At 35.1% G+C, this 19,936-nt stretch overlaps 1 protein-coding gene across 6 annotated transcripts in view; it reads right to left on the reverse strand.

The window, feature by feature from the left end:
• The window catches only part of LOC106868839 (RUN and FYVE domain-containing protein 2), a 245,763-nt gene that overhangs the window by 15,170 nt on the left and 210,657 nt on the right, over positions 1 to 19,936 (reverse strand). For 5 of the 6 annotated variants that reach the window (XM_052969822.1, XM_052969818.1, XM_014914266.2 and 2 more), the window contains one exon: positions 16,903 to 16,989. The exons of the other annotated variant lie outside the window; for it this stretch is intronic. In XM_052969822.1, the coding sequence (XP_052825782.1) occupies positions 16,903 to 16,989 (87 nt within the window). The remainder of the gene's footprint in view (positions 1 to 16,902; positions 16,990 to 19,936) is intronic. 6 annotated transcript variants of the gene reach the window in all.

The following is a 19,936-nucleotide window of genomic DNA, read 5'->3' on the forward strand; positions in this document are numbered from 1 at the left end:
AGGCATGGAGTTGACATTTGGAAGACAATAGTAAAATGGTAATGATAATAATAATGATGATGATAAAAAGATAGTCATGTTGTGATGATGGTGGATTTTCTAAGAGCATTCATCAAAAATGAAATGAGATAACATTTAACTGGGTTTTTTTTGTTTTCCATCAGAGCAGTTCAGTCAGACTGCTGAGGTTTTGCTTGGTTGTATGGCAATAAATACAATACAGATTACCAAACCTTAACTGGATTTGAACTTATGCCCTTTGTTTTGCATTAAACAATAAATAATTACTTTTACCTCAAAGGAAAAAAAAAAGGAACTCTTCTTATAGTCTGAAAGAAGGGAGAGCGGGTAAAAATTATGATGACAGTTGAATGATAAAAAGAATAAAAATGAAGTTATTAAGGTTGTATCAAAAGTAATGCAAAAGTGGGCATAACTTTTTTATTAACTAACACAGATCATTCATATTACACATGTTGATAGAATAACTCGTTCCTCTATCAGAATTCTTATTTCCGTTTTTCTTCATTGCAGGCAAATAATGGTTTCCAAGCAGAAGCAACATACCTTTCATTGTGTTCTTGGTAAATGGGAGAGGAACAGGGGCAGATTGTTGAACTCGCATGAAAGGTTAACGGTTGTTCACGCAGATGACACCATTGACAAGAGCAATGTGTACAAATAGATGAAGATGTTTATAGAAGGGGAAACCAACAATGAAGACAAACCACACAGTGGGAGACCATCTACTGCAACTGCTGATACAAACCACCAATGAGTGGACAAACTGATTTGCAGAGAAAGATGAGTCACAACCTGTGAGCTTGCTGCACAACTGGTCTGTGATCACAATGCATTACAGATGATGATGGAAAACTTAAGGCATCAGAAAATGTGTGTAAAGTGGGTATCTCGGCAGATGATACTGATTTGAAGGAGAGAAGTGTAGAAGTCTCTTCTGATCTACTGGAAATATTTGAAGGACATGTTTTCTTTATATTTTATCTGATCTGGTGACAGGAGATTAAACTTTATGATCTGGAAATAAAAACATGGTCCTTGGAATAGCACCATACCTTCAAGGTCTCAGAGGGTCAAAAGCCAATTGTCAGTATGAAAAGTGATGGTATCAGTTTTTTTTTGTGGTGGGGATAACAAAGGTATCATTCTCTTTGATTTTTGGAAATGAACAGTGATATACAGAGATATTCAGAGACTTATAAGAATCTGAAAACAATTCACATTCACTATCTTTAACATCAAATCAGGTAACTGGCAAATTGAGCTGGTCAGTCATCTCCCATATATGTATAGCTTGTATCTGGAGCCAATTAATTCTCACCTGTTCAGGAACAATAATTTGATGGCACAGAAGAGGTGAAAGTAGCTATGAAGAAGTGGATACAACAGTGCAAATGCATTGCTTCTGACAGAGACAATGCAGAGTAGTGCCTTTGTAGGGAGGAAGACTTGCTCTGCTAACCTGCACAACATGAATGGCCAAACATAAGTTAATAAAAAGTTACGCTCTCTTTTGCATTACTTTTGGGTTCAACCGTTGTATATGAAATAAAATAGCTATAGATGAGAAATGAAACCGAGTCACAGATTTTCCTCCACTAGCAAGTAGCCAATCATTCTACAGTTATCGCTAAACAAAACTGGAAACTATACAGGAGGATTCTTTCAGTCAAAATTCTTGTTTTTCAAGCTCTGCTGAGCAATGATTAGCTGAGCTTCAAATGAAGTGTAGACACATACTCATGACCGAATTACCAAGTTGCTTGCTATTCAAGTTGATCCATTGATTCTTAGTGATAATTGCAATATCATTCACAGGATAATATCAACAACGATATCATTGTGATTGTGTCAATTGGTTTTAAAATGCATCATTAGAAAATAATAATAATATTTATATATATATATATGCGTATAGATATATGCATGTATGTGTGCATGATTATATGAATATAATATCAATGTGTGTGAGTGCGTGGATTATACGTTTGCATGTATAAGCATGCTCGCATTCACATTCGTACTTAGGAGTTGTGCCTGTGCATATTTCTATGAATATATATCTATAGAGTCTGAATTAAATGTAAATACACATACACACACATACTACTATATATGTATAATTTGTGTGAATATATGAATAATATTTCAGCTGGTTACAATAATGTTCCATCTCAGGCCTACATCTTACCCTCTCCATAATTCTCGCCCCCAGCATCAAACTGTGTATATCTGGTTTAGAAAGTTCTCAACAGATGGCAAAACAAAACTATAAGAATTACAACAATGAATTTATACATACATGTGTTATGTAAATGAGAAAGAAAGAGGGGAGATAGACAAAAGGAGAGAAAGAGCAGGTAGTATGGATGTGCAAAACAGTATGTGAAATGAATGTCCTTATGTATGAATGTAAAGATACATACATTTATGTTGATGTGTGTATATGCTTTTGCATCTATACGAACATATTTATACACCTATATATGAGACAATTTTCTTTACCTACAAATTCTTAGAGAAATAATAAACATACATACATACATATACATATGGACATGTGCACACTAACGTTGCTGTGCTTATTAACAAGCATAAACATATAGGAGGCCATGTAAGTCAGTGTGTGTGTGAAAAGAAGAAAGAGAGAAATAGGAAAAAGTTTCAAAAGATTGGACAATTATAGGTTAAATGACCCACACAATGAATAATTATAGAAGGATCAGACTCTCACAATGCGTAATTATTGAGTGAGCTGACCGATGCAATTTCCATTACTGGAGTTGCTGGTCGACATAATGAGAGGGCCAACACAGTATACAATGGGCTTCTGTATAATACTGGGGATACAAAAGGTGTGACTAGCTTGTGATGGCAGAGATCAATTCAAATGTTCTCACTTCCAACTCTATGAAACTACCATTGCCATGAGCCAATGAGGAAATCTCTAGATGGCTGCTCAATGTACAAGAAATAGCAGCTAAATCTCTCTCAAATCACAGTATACCTTCTTTGATAAGTCAAGGAGGTTATTACTTCCAGTTCTATGAAATCAAGCCAATGAGGAAGTTTCTACATGGCTGCCCAAGGTGCTAGAAACAGCAACTAAACTTCTTTCAAATCACAGCATATTTTTTTTTTGATAAGTAAAGGAAGTTCTTACTTCCAACTCTACAATACCACCATTGCCATAAGCCAAAGAGAAAGTATCTACATGGCTGCCCAAGGTGCTAGAAATAGCAGCTAAATCTCTCTCAAATCACAGCATACCTTCTTTGATAAGTAAAGGAGGTCATTATTTCCAATTCCACGAAACCATCATTATCATGAGCCAATGAAGAAGTCTCTACATGGCTGTCCAATGTGCCAGAAATAGCAGCTAAATATCTCACACATCACAGCCTACTTTCCTTGATAATTAAAGGATGCAGCAGATAATGTAGGTAGAACTACATACCTTTTAAAAGACAAGATGGAGGTCATGGTTAGAGTGCCTTGGAACATAGGCCAATTTAATAATCAAGGGTGATTTACAATCTCCTACACTGTTTCTATCCACCAGAAAAGCAGCTCCATCATCATCATAACATCACCATCAGCAACAACACTGCCACCTCATTAAGACAAAGCCATCAACATGATCCAGTATTATGAACATCACTTTCCAAGCATCACTTACACTAACAACATCATCGTCACTACTACCAGAAACACCACCACTACAACTAACATTGCTACTACTACCACAGTACCTCTATTACCAACACTACAACCACCATCACTATCAACATCACTATGGCCCAAACCACCACTAGTAGCACCGTATCACTACTATTAATACTACTACTACCACCACTACAGCACAACTGCTGCAAACATTACCACCACTTTACTAACAATAATAAAAATGGGAGAACAAAGAAGCCTCAATGTGGTAGTTCAACTTGCAAGAAATAACACTGAAATTCCCTCAAATCACACTAGCCTCAGGTCAGATTTGACTGGTATGCTCAGTCAAATCTGACAGGGGTTAACCTTCTAGCATTTGAACAGGCCATATCCGAACCAAATAGTCTACCTATTTGCTGTTCAAACTAACCAGATCCAGCCTCTTACACCTATTCTATGATGTCGTTCTAAAAAATTATTATCACAGCATTGAAATTTTAAAACCACAAGATAATGCATGATTAATTTGAAACAAATCAAATAAATAAGCATTACATTCTACAAAATAATCTGAATGCCAAAGAGTTAAACTACAACAAAAAGTAACAAATCAATCAACGAGCCAACAAAAGAGCCACTACATAGTTACTAGATCTGTTAGAAATGGCAACTAAATCTCCCTCAGCTTAAAAAAAGGACAATTTAGATCAGTAATTCTCATCCAGGATTCACATGACCCTTGGGGATCAATATAAGATTTAGTTGTTAAAATTTATGAGCAATAAATTAGCTATACTTCTACAATACACAAAATATTTTTACAATTTATTTATATAATTCCTAATAATATTTAGTTATAAAATGTTATAGGATATTTTAAAATATTGTGTGGGTATGAAGGTCCATTCGAAGAAAAGAGGAATCAAAAGGGGTCCATAGGAAAAGAATGGTTCAGAACCACTGATTTGGATAATGATGTTTAGGGTACACTGTTGCTAAAAAAGGGTGGGGTGATCACAGCTGGATTGCTTTTAACCATAGGCCTGCTTCATAAGTGCCAACACAAACATCACTACAATTACTAACAGACACTGTCTACTGTTCTACCAACAAGGGTGGGGGAAGCATGGCCACTGAACTTGTTAGAAATAACTAAATTTTCCTTCATATATCTACCTAATGTCTTTAAAAAAAAATGGGGAAGAATGTTATTCTTGATGCACTCTTCCAGAAAAAAGATAGGAGGGCATGGCTGAAATGCTTTGATCATAGTTCTGCTTGATTATGGTTGACCTGGGTTAAACAACAAAATAATCTCTACACCCCCACTGCCCTGCCACTTTCACAAACAAAAACAATAACAACTCTGCCAAAATCACCACCACCACCACCACCACAAACAACACTTCTTGTAACAGAAAATCTGTCTAAGTGATTGGTTTAGATGGAATTAATTAAGGAAGATTTTGGTTGAATGGACATGAACAAAAGAGCAATTGTGGTGTGGACAGTGGTGATAGTAGCAGAGATGGGTGGGGAGTTCACTGATTGTCCCCCTTCTCTGAGCAAACTCTCCTGACAATAGAAAACAAATTTGTCAAACATCTATCCAATCTATCTTTCCATTTGTCTGTTTGGTCAAAGAACGCAATATCACCCACGCCCACACTCTCTGTTCCACCACCACCAAACAAACGTCCACTATACACCACCACAGCTACTGTTTTCATTACACCATCACGAACACCTCAACTGCCTGCCATATCCACATCCATGTTTATACTCCCACACACACACACCTTACCATCATTTTAATCATCCTTATAATCATCATCATCATCATCATCATTACCAACAACAACAACAACATCAGTAGAGTGCAGATACAATCACCACTATCACTGCCACCATAACTGTAATTTCTTATAACTCCCACCACCGCCACCACCACCACCACCACCGCCTTGCGTACCACACTACTACAACTGTCAGTCACCTTTTCCTCCTCCAACTACTACCACCACTGCTGCCAATGCACTATCACTACACTTATTCTCCTCCCCCCTACAATTACTAGCACCATCACTTATGGGCCTTTAAGTGGTTGCTGCACTAACTAGAAACAGCAGCCAAGTCTCCCTCTGATCACAAACAGTTAATGTAGAAAGGGCACAATAGATTAATGTAATGTAGTCCTAGACATACTGTATATGAAAATAAAATGGGATTGTCATGGCTGGAGTGCCACTGACCACAGATTGACCAGGGCAGACTCAGGGTTAAACAACAACCACCAATGCAGTCACAACACTATACTACAATGAACCAGCATCACTCCCACAACTGTTACTTCTTCCATCTCCTCCTACCACCGCCACCATCATCATCATCATTAGCATCAACACTCCACTACTTCCTAAGTCAACACTGTGCAGGCAATCAAGTCTCAGAACAAAGAAACTTGATTCTCTTGACCAAATCTCATTGTCAGTTCTTACCTTTGATCCAGAGAGAGAGAGAGAGAGAGAGAGAGAGAGAGAGAGAGAGAGAGAGAGAGAGAGAGAGAGAGAGAGAGAGAGAGAGAGAGAGAGAGAGAGAGAGAGGGAGAGAGGGAGGTTGTAGTAAAGGAAAAGACAGGATAACAGAGAGTGGGAGGGGCTGGGGTCGAAAAAAGTTTATGTTGCTAATAAATGACACAGCTAACAAAAACGCTAATTAAAAATGTAAGATTAATGAGAACACGAGAGCAAGATGTTGATAAATTTTGTTCAGGCTGATCGAATCTTCGAGATTCTTTTGCTAGTTTCAGTTATTAAACTGTGGCTAAACTGGAGCACCATCTTCAAGGGTTTTGGTTGATTATATAAAGCCCAGTACTTTGGTACTTATTTCATCATTCCCGTAGGATACAAAATGCAAAAAGGGACGTTGATGTAAAGGGAGATAACTCAGTAGGAGATTAATGCAGCACGATAATGTTGAGTCTCGCAGACAAAATGATTCTAAATTCAGGTAACAATTACTGTAATAACAGAGCATTTTGTCCGGCGATAGCACGCGGCACAAAATGTTTAGCGGCATTTCTTCCAGCTATACGTTCTGAGTTCAAATTCAGTCGAGGTTGACTTTGTCTATCATCTTTCCAGGGTTAATAATATAAGTTACCAGTTGAGCACTGGAGTCGATGTCGACTAGCTCCCTTCCCCGAAATTCCAAGTCTTGTGCCTATAGTAGAAAGGATTGTAGTAACAAAAAAAAAAAAAAAGAAAAGAAAAAATAAACAAACAAAAACAACAAAAAACCCCAATAATGGTGGTATATTTTAATGAGTGTTTGTTTTTGTTGTCATGGTAGTGGTTTTTGCCACAGCTACTGTCTTCTGGAACAGCAGTTAGTGCCACTATCATCATCATCACCACTACCACCAAAGAACAAAGGGAGCACATCAAACCAATGGTTTCCAGATGGTGTCTCATGGCACAGATTTTTGCTGTGAATTGTTTAATACTACCATCATTCCCTACATCTAACATAACCGTCCACCAAAAAATTTAATGTCACAGATCTTGTCTAGTTTTGCTTGCTTGATCGAACCACCGCTCTGCTGTTACAGAAAATATTAAAACTCATATATTATCAATAAAAAGAAAATTATTTTGTTTTTGTTGAAATGTTGCATTTTTAGCAAGTTATATCAAAAACATCGAAGCTATTACCATCTTGTATTTTTTATTTCTATGATGGTTGGATGTTTGATAAAAATTTGGTTGCTATATCTCACAAATTGAGCAGACACAAAAATGTTGGCTAGTCTTTCAATCAAGAAGGCAACTTCTTCCTCTTAACATTTCATATAACCCATGGATTTCCCAGCATATATGCTGAATACATATATACTTCCAACTAAAGCATGAACTCACAGGTTGTAGCAGTAAACTGCACTATCTCATATTGTCTATTACCATCAGCTGGATGGGCTGAATCACTGAAAGACGTGCATCTATGCTAAGGACATACTGTTGCATGGACAAAAGGATAGAAACTATCATTCTATCAGCAAAATGGCCAACAACATACTAATTCAGTCATGGTCAACTGCAACTCCCTCTAAATTATACCCCATCCTCCATATCATTCTATAACCAGGGAACTGCCAATGGTGTGCTCCAGCAGAGTACATCAACAAACACACATTCGTAGCTCTGCTTTAGTTAACCTTACTGAAAAATAAAGAAAGCATTTACTTTTCATCTTATTTGTTTATTTTCTAAAGAACTATGCTCTCAGAGTGGTTGGCATTAAGAAGGGCATCCAGCCATAGAAACCATGCCAAATCAGACTGGAGTCTGGTGTAGCCTTCCAACTTGCCAGCTCTGGTCAAACTGTCCAACCCATGCCAGCATGGACAATGGATGCTAAATGATGATGTTGATGATGACATGGAGGTATCAATATTTACAGAAATGTACAACCCATCTACACAGAAGAAGAAAGACAGTAACCTCTTGCTATATCGTGGTTCATCTATCATGGTTTATTATTTAAGCTTATGTCGATTCCTCTGTGATGTTGCTTTGCATTTATAATAAAATAAATATATACAAATTATAAAAATAATAAAAAGAATATACAGAACAGTACTGTTTCTACTTTGCAGATTTTCACCTATAGTGGAGGGTTCTGGAATATAACACCCACGATAGTCAAGAGATTACTGTATTTTGAAAAGAAACAAATATGAATTATCAGAAATCAACTCAAGTGGGATTTAAATTCACATTGTAAAAAGATGTAACTGAATACCCACAAGGCATTGAATCAATTGTATCACACTGCTATTCCTTAATACTGACAATAACAATCATCACTATAATGGAGTTAAGAGCAATGCATGTATGTGTGGCCAAAGCTCCAACTCAGAAATGATTGGCTAACTCACACCACACTACTAGCCCCCTTTTTCCTATCACATTTCCCACCAACTACTTCTCTTTCATTTGCAGTGGTCACTTCTTCATCTACTTCCTGTCTCCCATCTTTTAGCCTGTTCATTTCTTTTTCACTTCTATTGGCTGTTATGTTATCTACTATTCTGTTAAAGCACTTTTGTCAGATACCTTGGATTTTTTCACTCCTCCCCAAACCGCCTGACTTTTCCTATATCTCTAACAAGTCTAATGTGATTGATTAATGATATTTGTTTCATACTCATAAGCTCAAATCAAAAACAACTGAATCACTCTGATCACAAAAGTGTTAAATGGTATTTGTATCCATGACAGCAACTTTATGCTATGAAATAGTGCGCCTAATGTTATAGCCCTCCTATGATTTAGTAAAACAGTCTACAATTATATCTGAACACATCTCTGGATGATTGCAATACAAAGATCAAATTGATCAATCCTGTCTCATAAAGATAAATGGTTTAATTGATTATCCTTTAAGACTCAGTTAAAGACCCAAGATCTAACCAAATGTTAGTCAATAAGTGTTTGTGAAAAATTGTCTTTATTAGCATCAGAATTAAGTTAATTTGTGCTGCATTTCCAAACTAGTAGTAGCAGCCAATCTCACTCACAGTATACTATACTATCTTAGAAATGGAAGGATATATATACGGTAGTATAATTCTAGATGCAACATGCCTGAAAAAGTTGGGATGGTTATAGCTGGAACATTTTGTCCATAAGAGTACTTCATCAAGGCTGATCTGGGGTTCAACAAGTGTTTTTGCATGATGCTTAATCTCATCATCATCATCATCATCATTGTTTTAGTGTCAACTTTTTTGTGCTTACACGAGCTACATGGAATTCAATGAAGCAGGTTTCTATGACTGGATGTTCATCCTTGTTTCTAAGCTAGGGAACATTTTCACATCACTAGACAAGTTTTCATGGAAGATTGGAAATAATAACACTGCTTCTGTGATGGTGACACTCATGTATATTGATCATGTGATATCAAGACAAGAAAGCACATGTGTGCGCATGCATGCACACACACACACACACACACAACTGTGTATGATGGGCTTCTTTCAGTTTACAAGGCTTTGTGCTATAGTAGGAGAGCTATAGTAGAAGACACTTACCTAAAGTGATGCACATTGGGACTGAATGTGAAATCACGTGGTTGGGAAGCAAACTTCTTAACCATACAGTCATGCATTCACTTATACAACATTTGATAGGAATATTAAATCTACTCCAGCACTTGACTGGTACTTTATTTTATCAACCCTGGAAGGCAAAGTTGATTTTGGCATGATTTGAACTCAGGACATAAAAAGTGTTATAACAAAATGCTACAATATTTTGTACATTACCATACTGATTCTAACAGTAATAGATATTCTTGATCTCTAACGCTGGTCCAAAGCCATAACTGATACTGGTTTCAAATTTTGACACAAGGTCAGAATTTATGGGAGTTTTGAAGGAGGGGGTAAATCAATTACATCGACCCCAGTACCCAACCTGAAAGTACCCGACCCCAAAAGGACAAAAAGGCAAAGTCAACCTCAGTGGAATCTGAACTCACAACATAAAAATGAATGAAATACTGCAAAACATTTTGGCTGGTGTGCTAATGATTCTGCCAGCTCACTGCTGTCAGGCCATATCTGATGTTGGTTTCAAATCTTGGCACAAGGCCAGCAATTTCACAGGAGGCAGTAAGTTGATTACACTGACCACTATGTTCAACTGGTACTTATTTTATCGACCCCAAAACAATGAAAGGCAAAGCCAACTACGGGTACTACTAATTTTTTCCAGCTGAGTGGATACAAACAATAAGAAATAAAGTGTCTTGCTGAAGGACCATAATGCACCGTCAGAAATCGAATTTACAATTGTGAACTGAACACCCTAACCACTAAGCCATATGCCTTCACAGATATAACTGGAACCCACAAGTTGATATTTTATTGAAATAGAGAAGTGGACCAAGGTCAGTGAGAACAGAAAGGGATATAATTAAATAGTACCAAAACACATTTTGTCAGTTATCCACAGTTTTATGTTGTTGTTGATGATGATGGATAATGATGATGAATACTTCTCAGATGGGGACAAGAATTCAGATATACAGAAAGTGGTATGCGATGGTGTAATGTTGATGCTTGTCTGAAAGATATCAGGTTATTTAAATGAAGAGAAATGGCTTTAACCAGGAACTGGGAAAAGTTTACTAAATTCAAACTAGGTTTCTGATACAGGCACACTCAAAAGAATTTTTCATTTTTGTTTTCACTCTCTGATAGGTGGTGGTGGTGGTAGTAGTAGTAAAATAAAAGAAGAAAAAATGAAGAGGGAACGAATGAGAACTAAAAAAACGAAAGTAGCAGCTAGAAGAATAGTGATGGCAAAAAAAATAAACAAATAAAAAAGAAAAATGAACAAAAAAAGACAGAAGAATGAAGATGAAAAAGAAAGGAAAAGAAAGAAAGAGGTAAAAAGGTAATCATTTCTAACTGATAAGGAAACTAAAACAAAAATTATCCTGAATGGAAAAAAAGATGATGTTGAGAAGAGAATACAAAAAGGCAAAATGAAATAATTGAAAGTAAATTTCATAAAAGAAAATTTCTAAGCTCAACTTGTTGATTACATATACAAACTCATATCTATGTATGTGTATGATATGAGTGGTGTGTGTGTGTGTGTGTGTGTGTGTGTGTGTGTGTGTGTGTGTATGGGCATATGTTTATATGAGTAGTGAGGGAGTATATTTCTAGCTTTATTTTTTTATCTTGCTTCCTAATTATTTTTGACATCTGACAATCATCATCATTTTACATCCTTCTTCTATATAAACAACACATAACAACTAAAAAATCTGGATGTAGTTGAATATGGTTATATATGTATGTATGTATGTATACACACACAGGGTGGACCATAAGTTGCACAAGAGTTGAACATTTCAATAAATAACTTTCAACTTGTTTACTACAGAATTGTGTTTGATATATTTTAGTTCCCATGCAAATTATGAACTATTATATATTATTATGATAATAGCTGGCCCTGTACCATCAAAAATGATGGCTAATTGTAGTATTTTATATATAAATAAATATGGATGGTAAATCAAATTAATACACTTGTCAATGTTCACATACATTCACATATTTCCCTTGTACATGCCCATACATTCACATATTTCCCTTGTACATGCACACACATACACACATATACTCACACAGAGTTGAAACGCTGTTTGATTTTTCTTTTCAGCATTGAATGTTCACTATCCCACCAGTTTGTGACCACCCCTTCCTTTCTCATTCATATGCTGTGATGGAGAAAAACACAGGAGTATTATTATAGTTGATAATATAATATAGAAAGGCAGACTGACAAAATTGTTAGAGTTTCAGGTAGAATATCTTGCAGTATTCATTCCAGCTCTCTACACTCTAGGTTCAAATCCTCTAGGATGATACATAAAGAGTCCAGTGCCAAAGTCAATTCCTTTCTCTCTATATATATATATTTCTTTTTCCTTGTCTTTCTGAGTTGTAGTTGTAAAATTGAAAAGTATAACCTGCCACATATTGTTCATTGCTGATAGGTTTGAGAACAGAATTAATAAAAATACACATACCTGTAGAATACTGAGCTTTTTGCACTTTTGTGAACAGGAACCCAGTTCACTGAACACCTGAAAGTTCATTGTTAACACCAATGAAGAATCTTCCATATGCGTGTATAAATGCATATGCATGTCTGTCTGTCTGTCTGTCTGTCTGTGTGTCTGTCTGTCTGTCTGTCTGTCTGTCTGTCTGTCTGTCTGTCTGTCTGTCTGTCTGTCTGTCTGTCTATCTATCTATACACACACACACACACACACACACACACACACACTCAAACTGAAGCAACAATATTTATGTTCAAAGTCGTAAATAGTGATGGGTTTATTTTACCAGTAGACTAGATACCTTCCCTTTTCTCTCTCTCTCTTGGTCTGTCTGTCTCTTATTCAAACAGACACACACACTTTCTCCCCACTTCTCTCTCACACACAGTTTCTTCTCCCTCTCTCTCTCATATACACAGAGCAAAAGTAAAACAATGGTAACTTTTGAGCACTTTTAAAGGTGATTAAAAACAAGCTATTAATGAGGTTTTGTGTTTTTAAATAAAATGTAAGCCTTTGTTGAGGAATATGTTCAAATCATTAGTGAAGTCCTGTTTTGAATATATGATAAAATATTTGGTTACATATTGGTAAACATAAAATACAACAGTATTTTCTATCAGCCGGCTGATATTAAGTGATAATTTTATTCCAGTAGATATGGTATGCAATTGGTAATTTCAAAAGTGATAAAATTTTAGTTACACATGCAGGCAACACAATGAGGTAATAAAAGTGAACAAAAAGAATAGAAGACAAAATGAAACAATAAAAGACATTTTTAAACCTTTTAAAATTGGACGACCATTTTTGGCATCCATTTTTTTTTTACTCATTTAATTTGTTTTACTATTATTATCATCAGTGCAATTTCATGACTGAATACTGATTCTTTGGACTCACATGAGTCACGTCCCAGATAATATCTTTTAAAAGCAGTTCATGCTTCATGAGAGCAAAAAAAAAACACAAAACAAAACATGTTCATATTCTCAAATCAGAATATGAAGTGGATTGCAAGTGAGAAACATCTAAAATCAACCAGAAATAATTTCAAAGTCTAGTTATTAACTGGGTTCTAACATTCTTGTTTAAGTTTCATTTACTTGTTTTTGAATATCAGTCAAATTCTTTGTTTTTAAACGTGTGGTAATATAAATAAAATACCACACAAATAGTTTGACTTGCTCCAACACAACTGTTTGAGACTTAACAACAATAACAGCAAGCACACATTTTTTCTTATTTATTTACCCACACAACTCAAAAAGAGCTCCCATTTTCTGTAGTTTTATTACCTACATTATCAAAAATCTTTGTTGTATTCATCTGACAAAAGATGTGGCCTAAGATTCTGTGCTCAAACTATAAGAATTCCATTAAACTGGTTAATTTAAAACACTTATAAGGTGCTAAAATGCAGTATCACTTTTTCACTAGTAGCTGTCTATTGTAACATAAAACTCGTTTCAGTTGATTATATTATGAGATATGCTACTAAAAGTATTCTTCTATAATGATGTATATTACTGAAAATATTAACCAAGCGATTGTGAATACAAGTGTAAGAGTATTGATACTAACCTGCCTGAAACTATCTCTAGGTTTGATACACTAGGTCCTGACTTAAGTATTCATAATTAAATATAAACATCCATCATCAGTTTAATAATGATAATGTTATTCTACTAATTCACTTCAAATTCATTAGTTTCAAAATTAATTGCATTATCTATACAGTATATTTCTCTTCAAATATGGTCTGAAATGGGTTAAATGATCGATATCGCACTACTATGAGGCAAGTAATTATTGAAAAATGTTTATGAAATAAATAGATAAATAAATAAATTCAAAGCTGAAATGTTGTATAAATGATATCAAATAAAACAGCAGATATTTGAAAATCAATCAATCAACCAACCAACCCCCAAAAATCAATGCTTATTTATTTATCTCATACAAGTGTAACAGACAGAAGCAGTTACCAAGTTACCACACTTTTCAAAATCACAAATATCCATCAAATTTCAAAGTCACAAAATAAAAATTTCAAAGTAAACAAAGCATTAAGAAGAAAAACTACTTAATTTAATTAGCAATAATTAGATTATCAAAAAGCATATATAAAAAGATACACATGTATTTCAGACTCATCCAGTCAATACTAATTCTTTCAAATCTACAAGATACAACAGAGGCTCAGTTCTCAACTCTAGATTCCACAGAAATTAAGAAGAGTAATTAAGTTTCCCCCTTGGATAAGATGTTGGTTTAGTGTAGGTAGGTTTGTTCATGGAAGGAATTGGACTTAGAACTTCAAGTTAATGAAATACTGGTTAATTTCATAAACATGCTACTGCTAAAAACATCACTATATGATACCTACTTTCAGACAGGTGAGCTGAAATGTTAAAAGCTACAAATCTTTGTCTTGAGCTATGAATCTTTGACTTGGACACAACCCAATGCTGATCACATGAGCCATTCAAACTAACCTGAGAGAGTGGGGATCAAAAGATAGCTAGTTATAGGTCAATGGCACCTGAAGACTTTGGAAAAATAGGACTGCTCTAAATGCAGTGTGACAATCAAAAACACAGAAGATCTTAATAGTCTTCAGCCTATCCAGTTGTAAGAAGGTACTACAGAATGGATAAAGTTCCTTTCTCAGCAAATTGTAAAATTGATGAATTCAGCCATTAGTTTGTGATTTTCGGTTCAAATTTCTAAGAAAAAGTGCCCTTTAGTGACAGAGTTAATTGGTTATTGAACCAACCCATAAAATATGCCATGATGTCATGGCCATATCAAGGACATGAAGGAAATAGAGCTGGTGAGATTGGTACAAGCAATAAAGAGCCATAACAGATGATTTATGGTATCAAGTTTGATTCTTCTTCCTGTTGCTGAATAACAAACTTGCCAGGAAGGGATCAACATTAGTTTTCATAAGGCTGATTTGAACTAGCTTCACTTCACTCCCTCCTGTACAAAATAGGTCTTGTGTACAGTCCAAACATCTTTATTTAGATGTTTATATATATTATGTACACAAAGGGTCACTAGCCAATAAGAGAGCTTCTAAGTGGTTACTAAACATGCTAGAAATAGCAACCATGTCTCATTTAAATCATACCTTACCATCTTAAAAAGCAGGACACATTAAACAATGTAGTCCTAAATGCACAAAATCTATATAAAAAAAAGATGCCCTTTGATGATAGGTCTGCTGGATCAGGGCTGATCTGAGGGTTAAACAACAAGAATGTAGAGAATCATGGACAGTGAAGAGGTTTTTAGTTTATGTTTAGTTATTAACTATATTGAAATGTCACTAAAGATTTTTGACTTTCATTAGATCAGTCTTTGAAACAGTAGACAGGTGTAGTGATGGAAGACGCAGTTCACACTGGCAATGCACTGTTAAACTAACGAATGCCTCATTAAAAACCAGTGCTGAGATTAACTCCTCAAATTCTCCCATGGAAGAAGACACTACCAGAAGTATTATAGGTGACTGCCACAAAGATGAAATCAACTAGGGGTTTACGATTCTTTAACTTTCACATCTCCAGTCCACTTGGATAAAAATATTATGTGTAAGTTATCTGGCTACAAGAGGGAGGCCACTGTGTTTGCTTGACCAACCTACTAGAACTTTCAGCCAAATCTCCCTCAAATTATACTCTATCTTAAAAAGAACACATTCCATAATATAGTCATAGATTCATTGTATTCAAAAGGATTGGCTGGTCAGGGATAGAAAGACTTTGACCATAAGTCTTACAGAATATGGTTAAGCTGGACAAAGCAACAACATCAACAACTAGGATTATGTTTGGTTACAATATCAAGTTCAGGTCCTCAAAAGAACGGAAAGCTGCTTCAGTATTTCAGCTTCAGACTCATGTATCAAAACTCAGCCGGCACTGGCATTAGACATGTCCTCATGTCAATTATGAATTGGTGTGCAACAGTCAATTCCATGTTAAATTCAATAAGCTCAGGCAAACAACTCACCCTAGACAGATATTTAACTATAATGAACATCACCAAAAATCCTTCAGCATCATAGCAATCCACGTTAGGAATGAAAAGTGCAAGGGAAAGGGAGAAAGACAGAAAAAGAAGGAAAGAGACATCTCTGAATAAAACAGTATTAAATTAAATTTTAAGAAACAAGAAAAATCATGGGTATGTAATATTATCATTATTCATATTATTATTACCATTTTTGTTTATGTAAATAACTTGTGTAGCCTGATTATTTCAATAAAACCCTCACCTTTAGCTGTTTAAAAAAATGGCTACTAGATATTTTGAGAAGAGGAAAGTTTTAAACAATCCAAGTCTGTAGACTGGACTTATATTCCACATGGGACAATTCATTTGTTAAAGATGTTGAGTGGTCAATGTCAGATCAACAAGATGGTAAGCCAATCCAAACAATAAGGTTTGGTACAACCTACAGATCATAGGTTATTATTATCATTATTTTTTTTTTTCATACAAAGGTGTTAGTTATGGTGATGGAATGAAGTTGTTTAGAACGGGTCTTACCGCTTGGTTTCTTTTTCTGCAATTATCTGGCCTAGTTTTCGAGCAGTCTCTTCAGCAGCCAATTTCTCGGCTTCCAATGGCTTTAGCCTAGGGGTGACAAGGCAGGGTGGCGCACACAATGACAGCAGACGAAGATGAGAAGGAAGAGGAGGAGCCAGCAGGATGCAGCATGCAAAAGAAAAAAAAAGAGCACACTCGTTGGTAGAAGTCATTTATGGCATGACACAACATCATAACGTGCTGTTGCTGCTGCTGCTTCCACTGCTGTGGTAGGGTGGGAATTGGGCTTTGAGGGGAGACCAAGATGGCTGTGAAAAGGGCGGGTCAGCTGTTTCAAAATTTAAGAGGCAAAAAAAAAAAAATTATTTTCAATGAAATTAAAAAAATTTACCATATGCATTCTGATATAGAATTTGGGCAGGGAGAAGAGTTGGGGTGATGGTTTGGTTATAGTAATAATGGTAGTGTGGTGGTGATTAAAAGACAACTTTCTAAGTCTGAATTAGCCAATAAATTTCCTTCTCTTTATTCACCAGCTTGGAAGTTTCAATATATGTGTGTGTTTAAAATCATGAACTATATTTTCAATCAAGCCTGAGGTTGTGGCACTATTTAAATTCTAAAATAGAAGTTGAAGCCATCAACCCCAAAAAGACAATTCTAAATCACTGATGAAAAGTTATACTATAATGAGGTCAGTGAATATTATCTGGTATCTATGTCTTGGTAGTTGCAACAAATGAGTTCATCAGGGTACTTGTCACATAAAGAACAATAGGTATTTCATCTACAGCTAAACATTTTTTTCTTTCTTTTACCTTACCTTGGGCATTTGCCATTCCTGTGGCAATAGAAAGGAGATAGTGAGCTGAGATAGGATGGAAGATATAACTGGCAATGAGTAAAATGATTCTGATAAGAGGGTGAATTGAAAGATTTCATAGCAAAATAATATTTCTTGTCACGTTAACAAAAATTATATATCAAAAAATGAAAATAATCATAACAATAAAATTGTAGTCTGAAATTATTGCAAAACAACCTATTATTCTAAGCAGCAACAATCTATAAAATATTACAATTGATAGCTATAGGATAATAATATCCTATAGTTATCTAGTACAGCAACCAATACTTCTAAAATAACAACAATCTATAAACTCAGCAATCTTTAGTGAACTTTCACAATAGCTGCAGAAGCAAGTGACAAAAGTCAAGTGAGTGTTTGTTTATATGCCAATTAAAAACAGTCCAATAAACGTAATGATGCTCTATGAGACACTCCATAAATGAGTATTCAGCACATGGGGGAAAAAATCTGTATCTAAACATATAAGTTCTTTACACTCTGTATGTGTGTGTGTTTGTACATACACACACACACACACACACATGTACACACAATATAGAAAAAATTACTAGAGTGAATATGTGTATTGACTAGTGTAATTAAGTTAACTAATCATCAATTAAAAGAAGGTTTCACCATTAGGATTTTTTTAGTATCCCATATAAAAAAATCCTATGGCTACAATTGTTCAGTAATGAATAGTTAACTTAAATAATTTGTTTGATACTCACATACACATATGTACAATACACACACAAATTGTTAAATGTATACACAAATAACAGGGAGAGACTCAAGTAGTACATATGAAACCAACTGAAAATTAATGTGTAAGCTGGTGAATTGCAGTGCAAAGATAAGATGTATTCAAATAAATGTGCCAATAAATGTAACAAAAAAACAAACAAAAAAAACAAACTTATGGCTCTTTTACAGAGTTTTGAAATTGTATGATATTTTTAGCAAATAAACTCTCTACAACTGTCATAGCTAAACCCACTTAATTGCAATAGAAAAGTACATTTACCATGAAGAGTCTTTCAGATATTGATTTACATAGATCTAAGAGCGAAAAAAAAAAAAAAAATTAAAATGGAGGTGACTCTTGGGAAGTAATTTCTTTTCTTTTTTAACATGCCACTAGCATACATGGAAACCCCAGTTTTGTCTTTCCCTCACTCTCAGACGAAGGAGGGGTAAAATGATCTTTACCTGTATAATCTCTCAATCTTTTGGACTTTAATCCAAAACAGTATTGGCAGCAGAAATATATTTACGTACACAAAATAAGCAATATCATGAAACACAACAAAGCAACATACCAGTCTAACAAAACCAAGAAAATGAGCCAAGGAAAATCTAACTTGAAAGAACTATCAAACCAAACCTCTTGCAAATCACTCTAATGTCTTAAAAGAAGAACATGCAAAATAATGTGGTCCTAAATGCACAATACCTGAAAGAAATATGGGATAATAATGACTAAAACACCTTTGGTCATAAATCTATACAATTGGAGCTTACTTGAGATTACATAGCAACAACTAGTTGTTGCCAGCTTTGCTAGAAATTAGTTCAATAATGCTGCAAATAACATCTTATTCACAGCTCAACCGACCAACAACACAATTCTCATTTCTTCTATGATGAAGGGTTCTGCTTGAAATGGTAGAATTACCAGTTCTCACAGCATACAAACTTATTCCATTTTGCAAACTTTGTATTGCTGTATCCATGCCATCAACCTCAAACATCACATTCTAATGAATTTCTAACATATTTAAAAATGAGATAACCAACAAGGGAGCCTCTATGTACTTGTTCAACTTCACAGAAATAACAACCAAATCTCCCTCAAACCACACCTTACCATTTTAAGAAAGGAAGAACACATTGGATGCTTTAATCCTGGATATACAAAATGACAGAATGGTCATGGCTGGGACACAGTTGATCATGGGTCTGTTGAATCAAGGCTGACCTGGGAACTAAACAACAACAACATGACAAATTATGTACTGTGAACCTCAGCTACAAATTCAAACATGAAATATCCAAGAAACTGGGTCCTTCTTAAGCTTTCTGTCAGCCATTCCTGTACCTTAGATATACTTTATCAGATTTGATTCTCCTTTATTCTACAAGTTAGACAAATATATATATACATATATATATATATATATA

The sequence above is a fragment of the Octopus bimaculoides genome, chromosome 7, assembly GCF_001194135.2.
Source record: "Octopus bimaculoides isolate UCB-OBI-ISO-001 chromosome 7, ASM119413v2, whole genome shotgun sequence".
Lineage (NCBI taxonomy): Eukaryota > Metazoa > Mollusca > Cephalopoda > Octopoda > Octopodidae > Octopus > Octopus bimaculoides.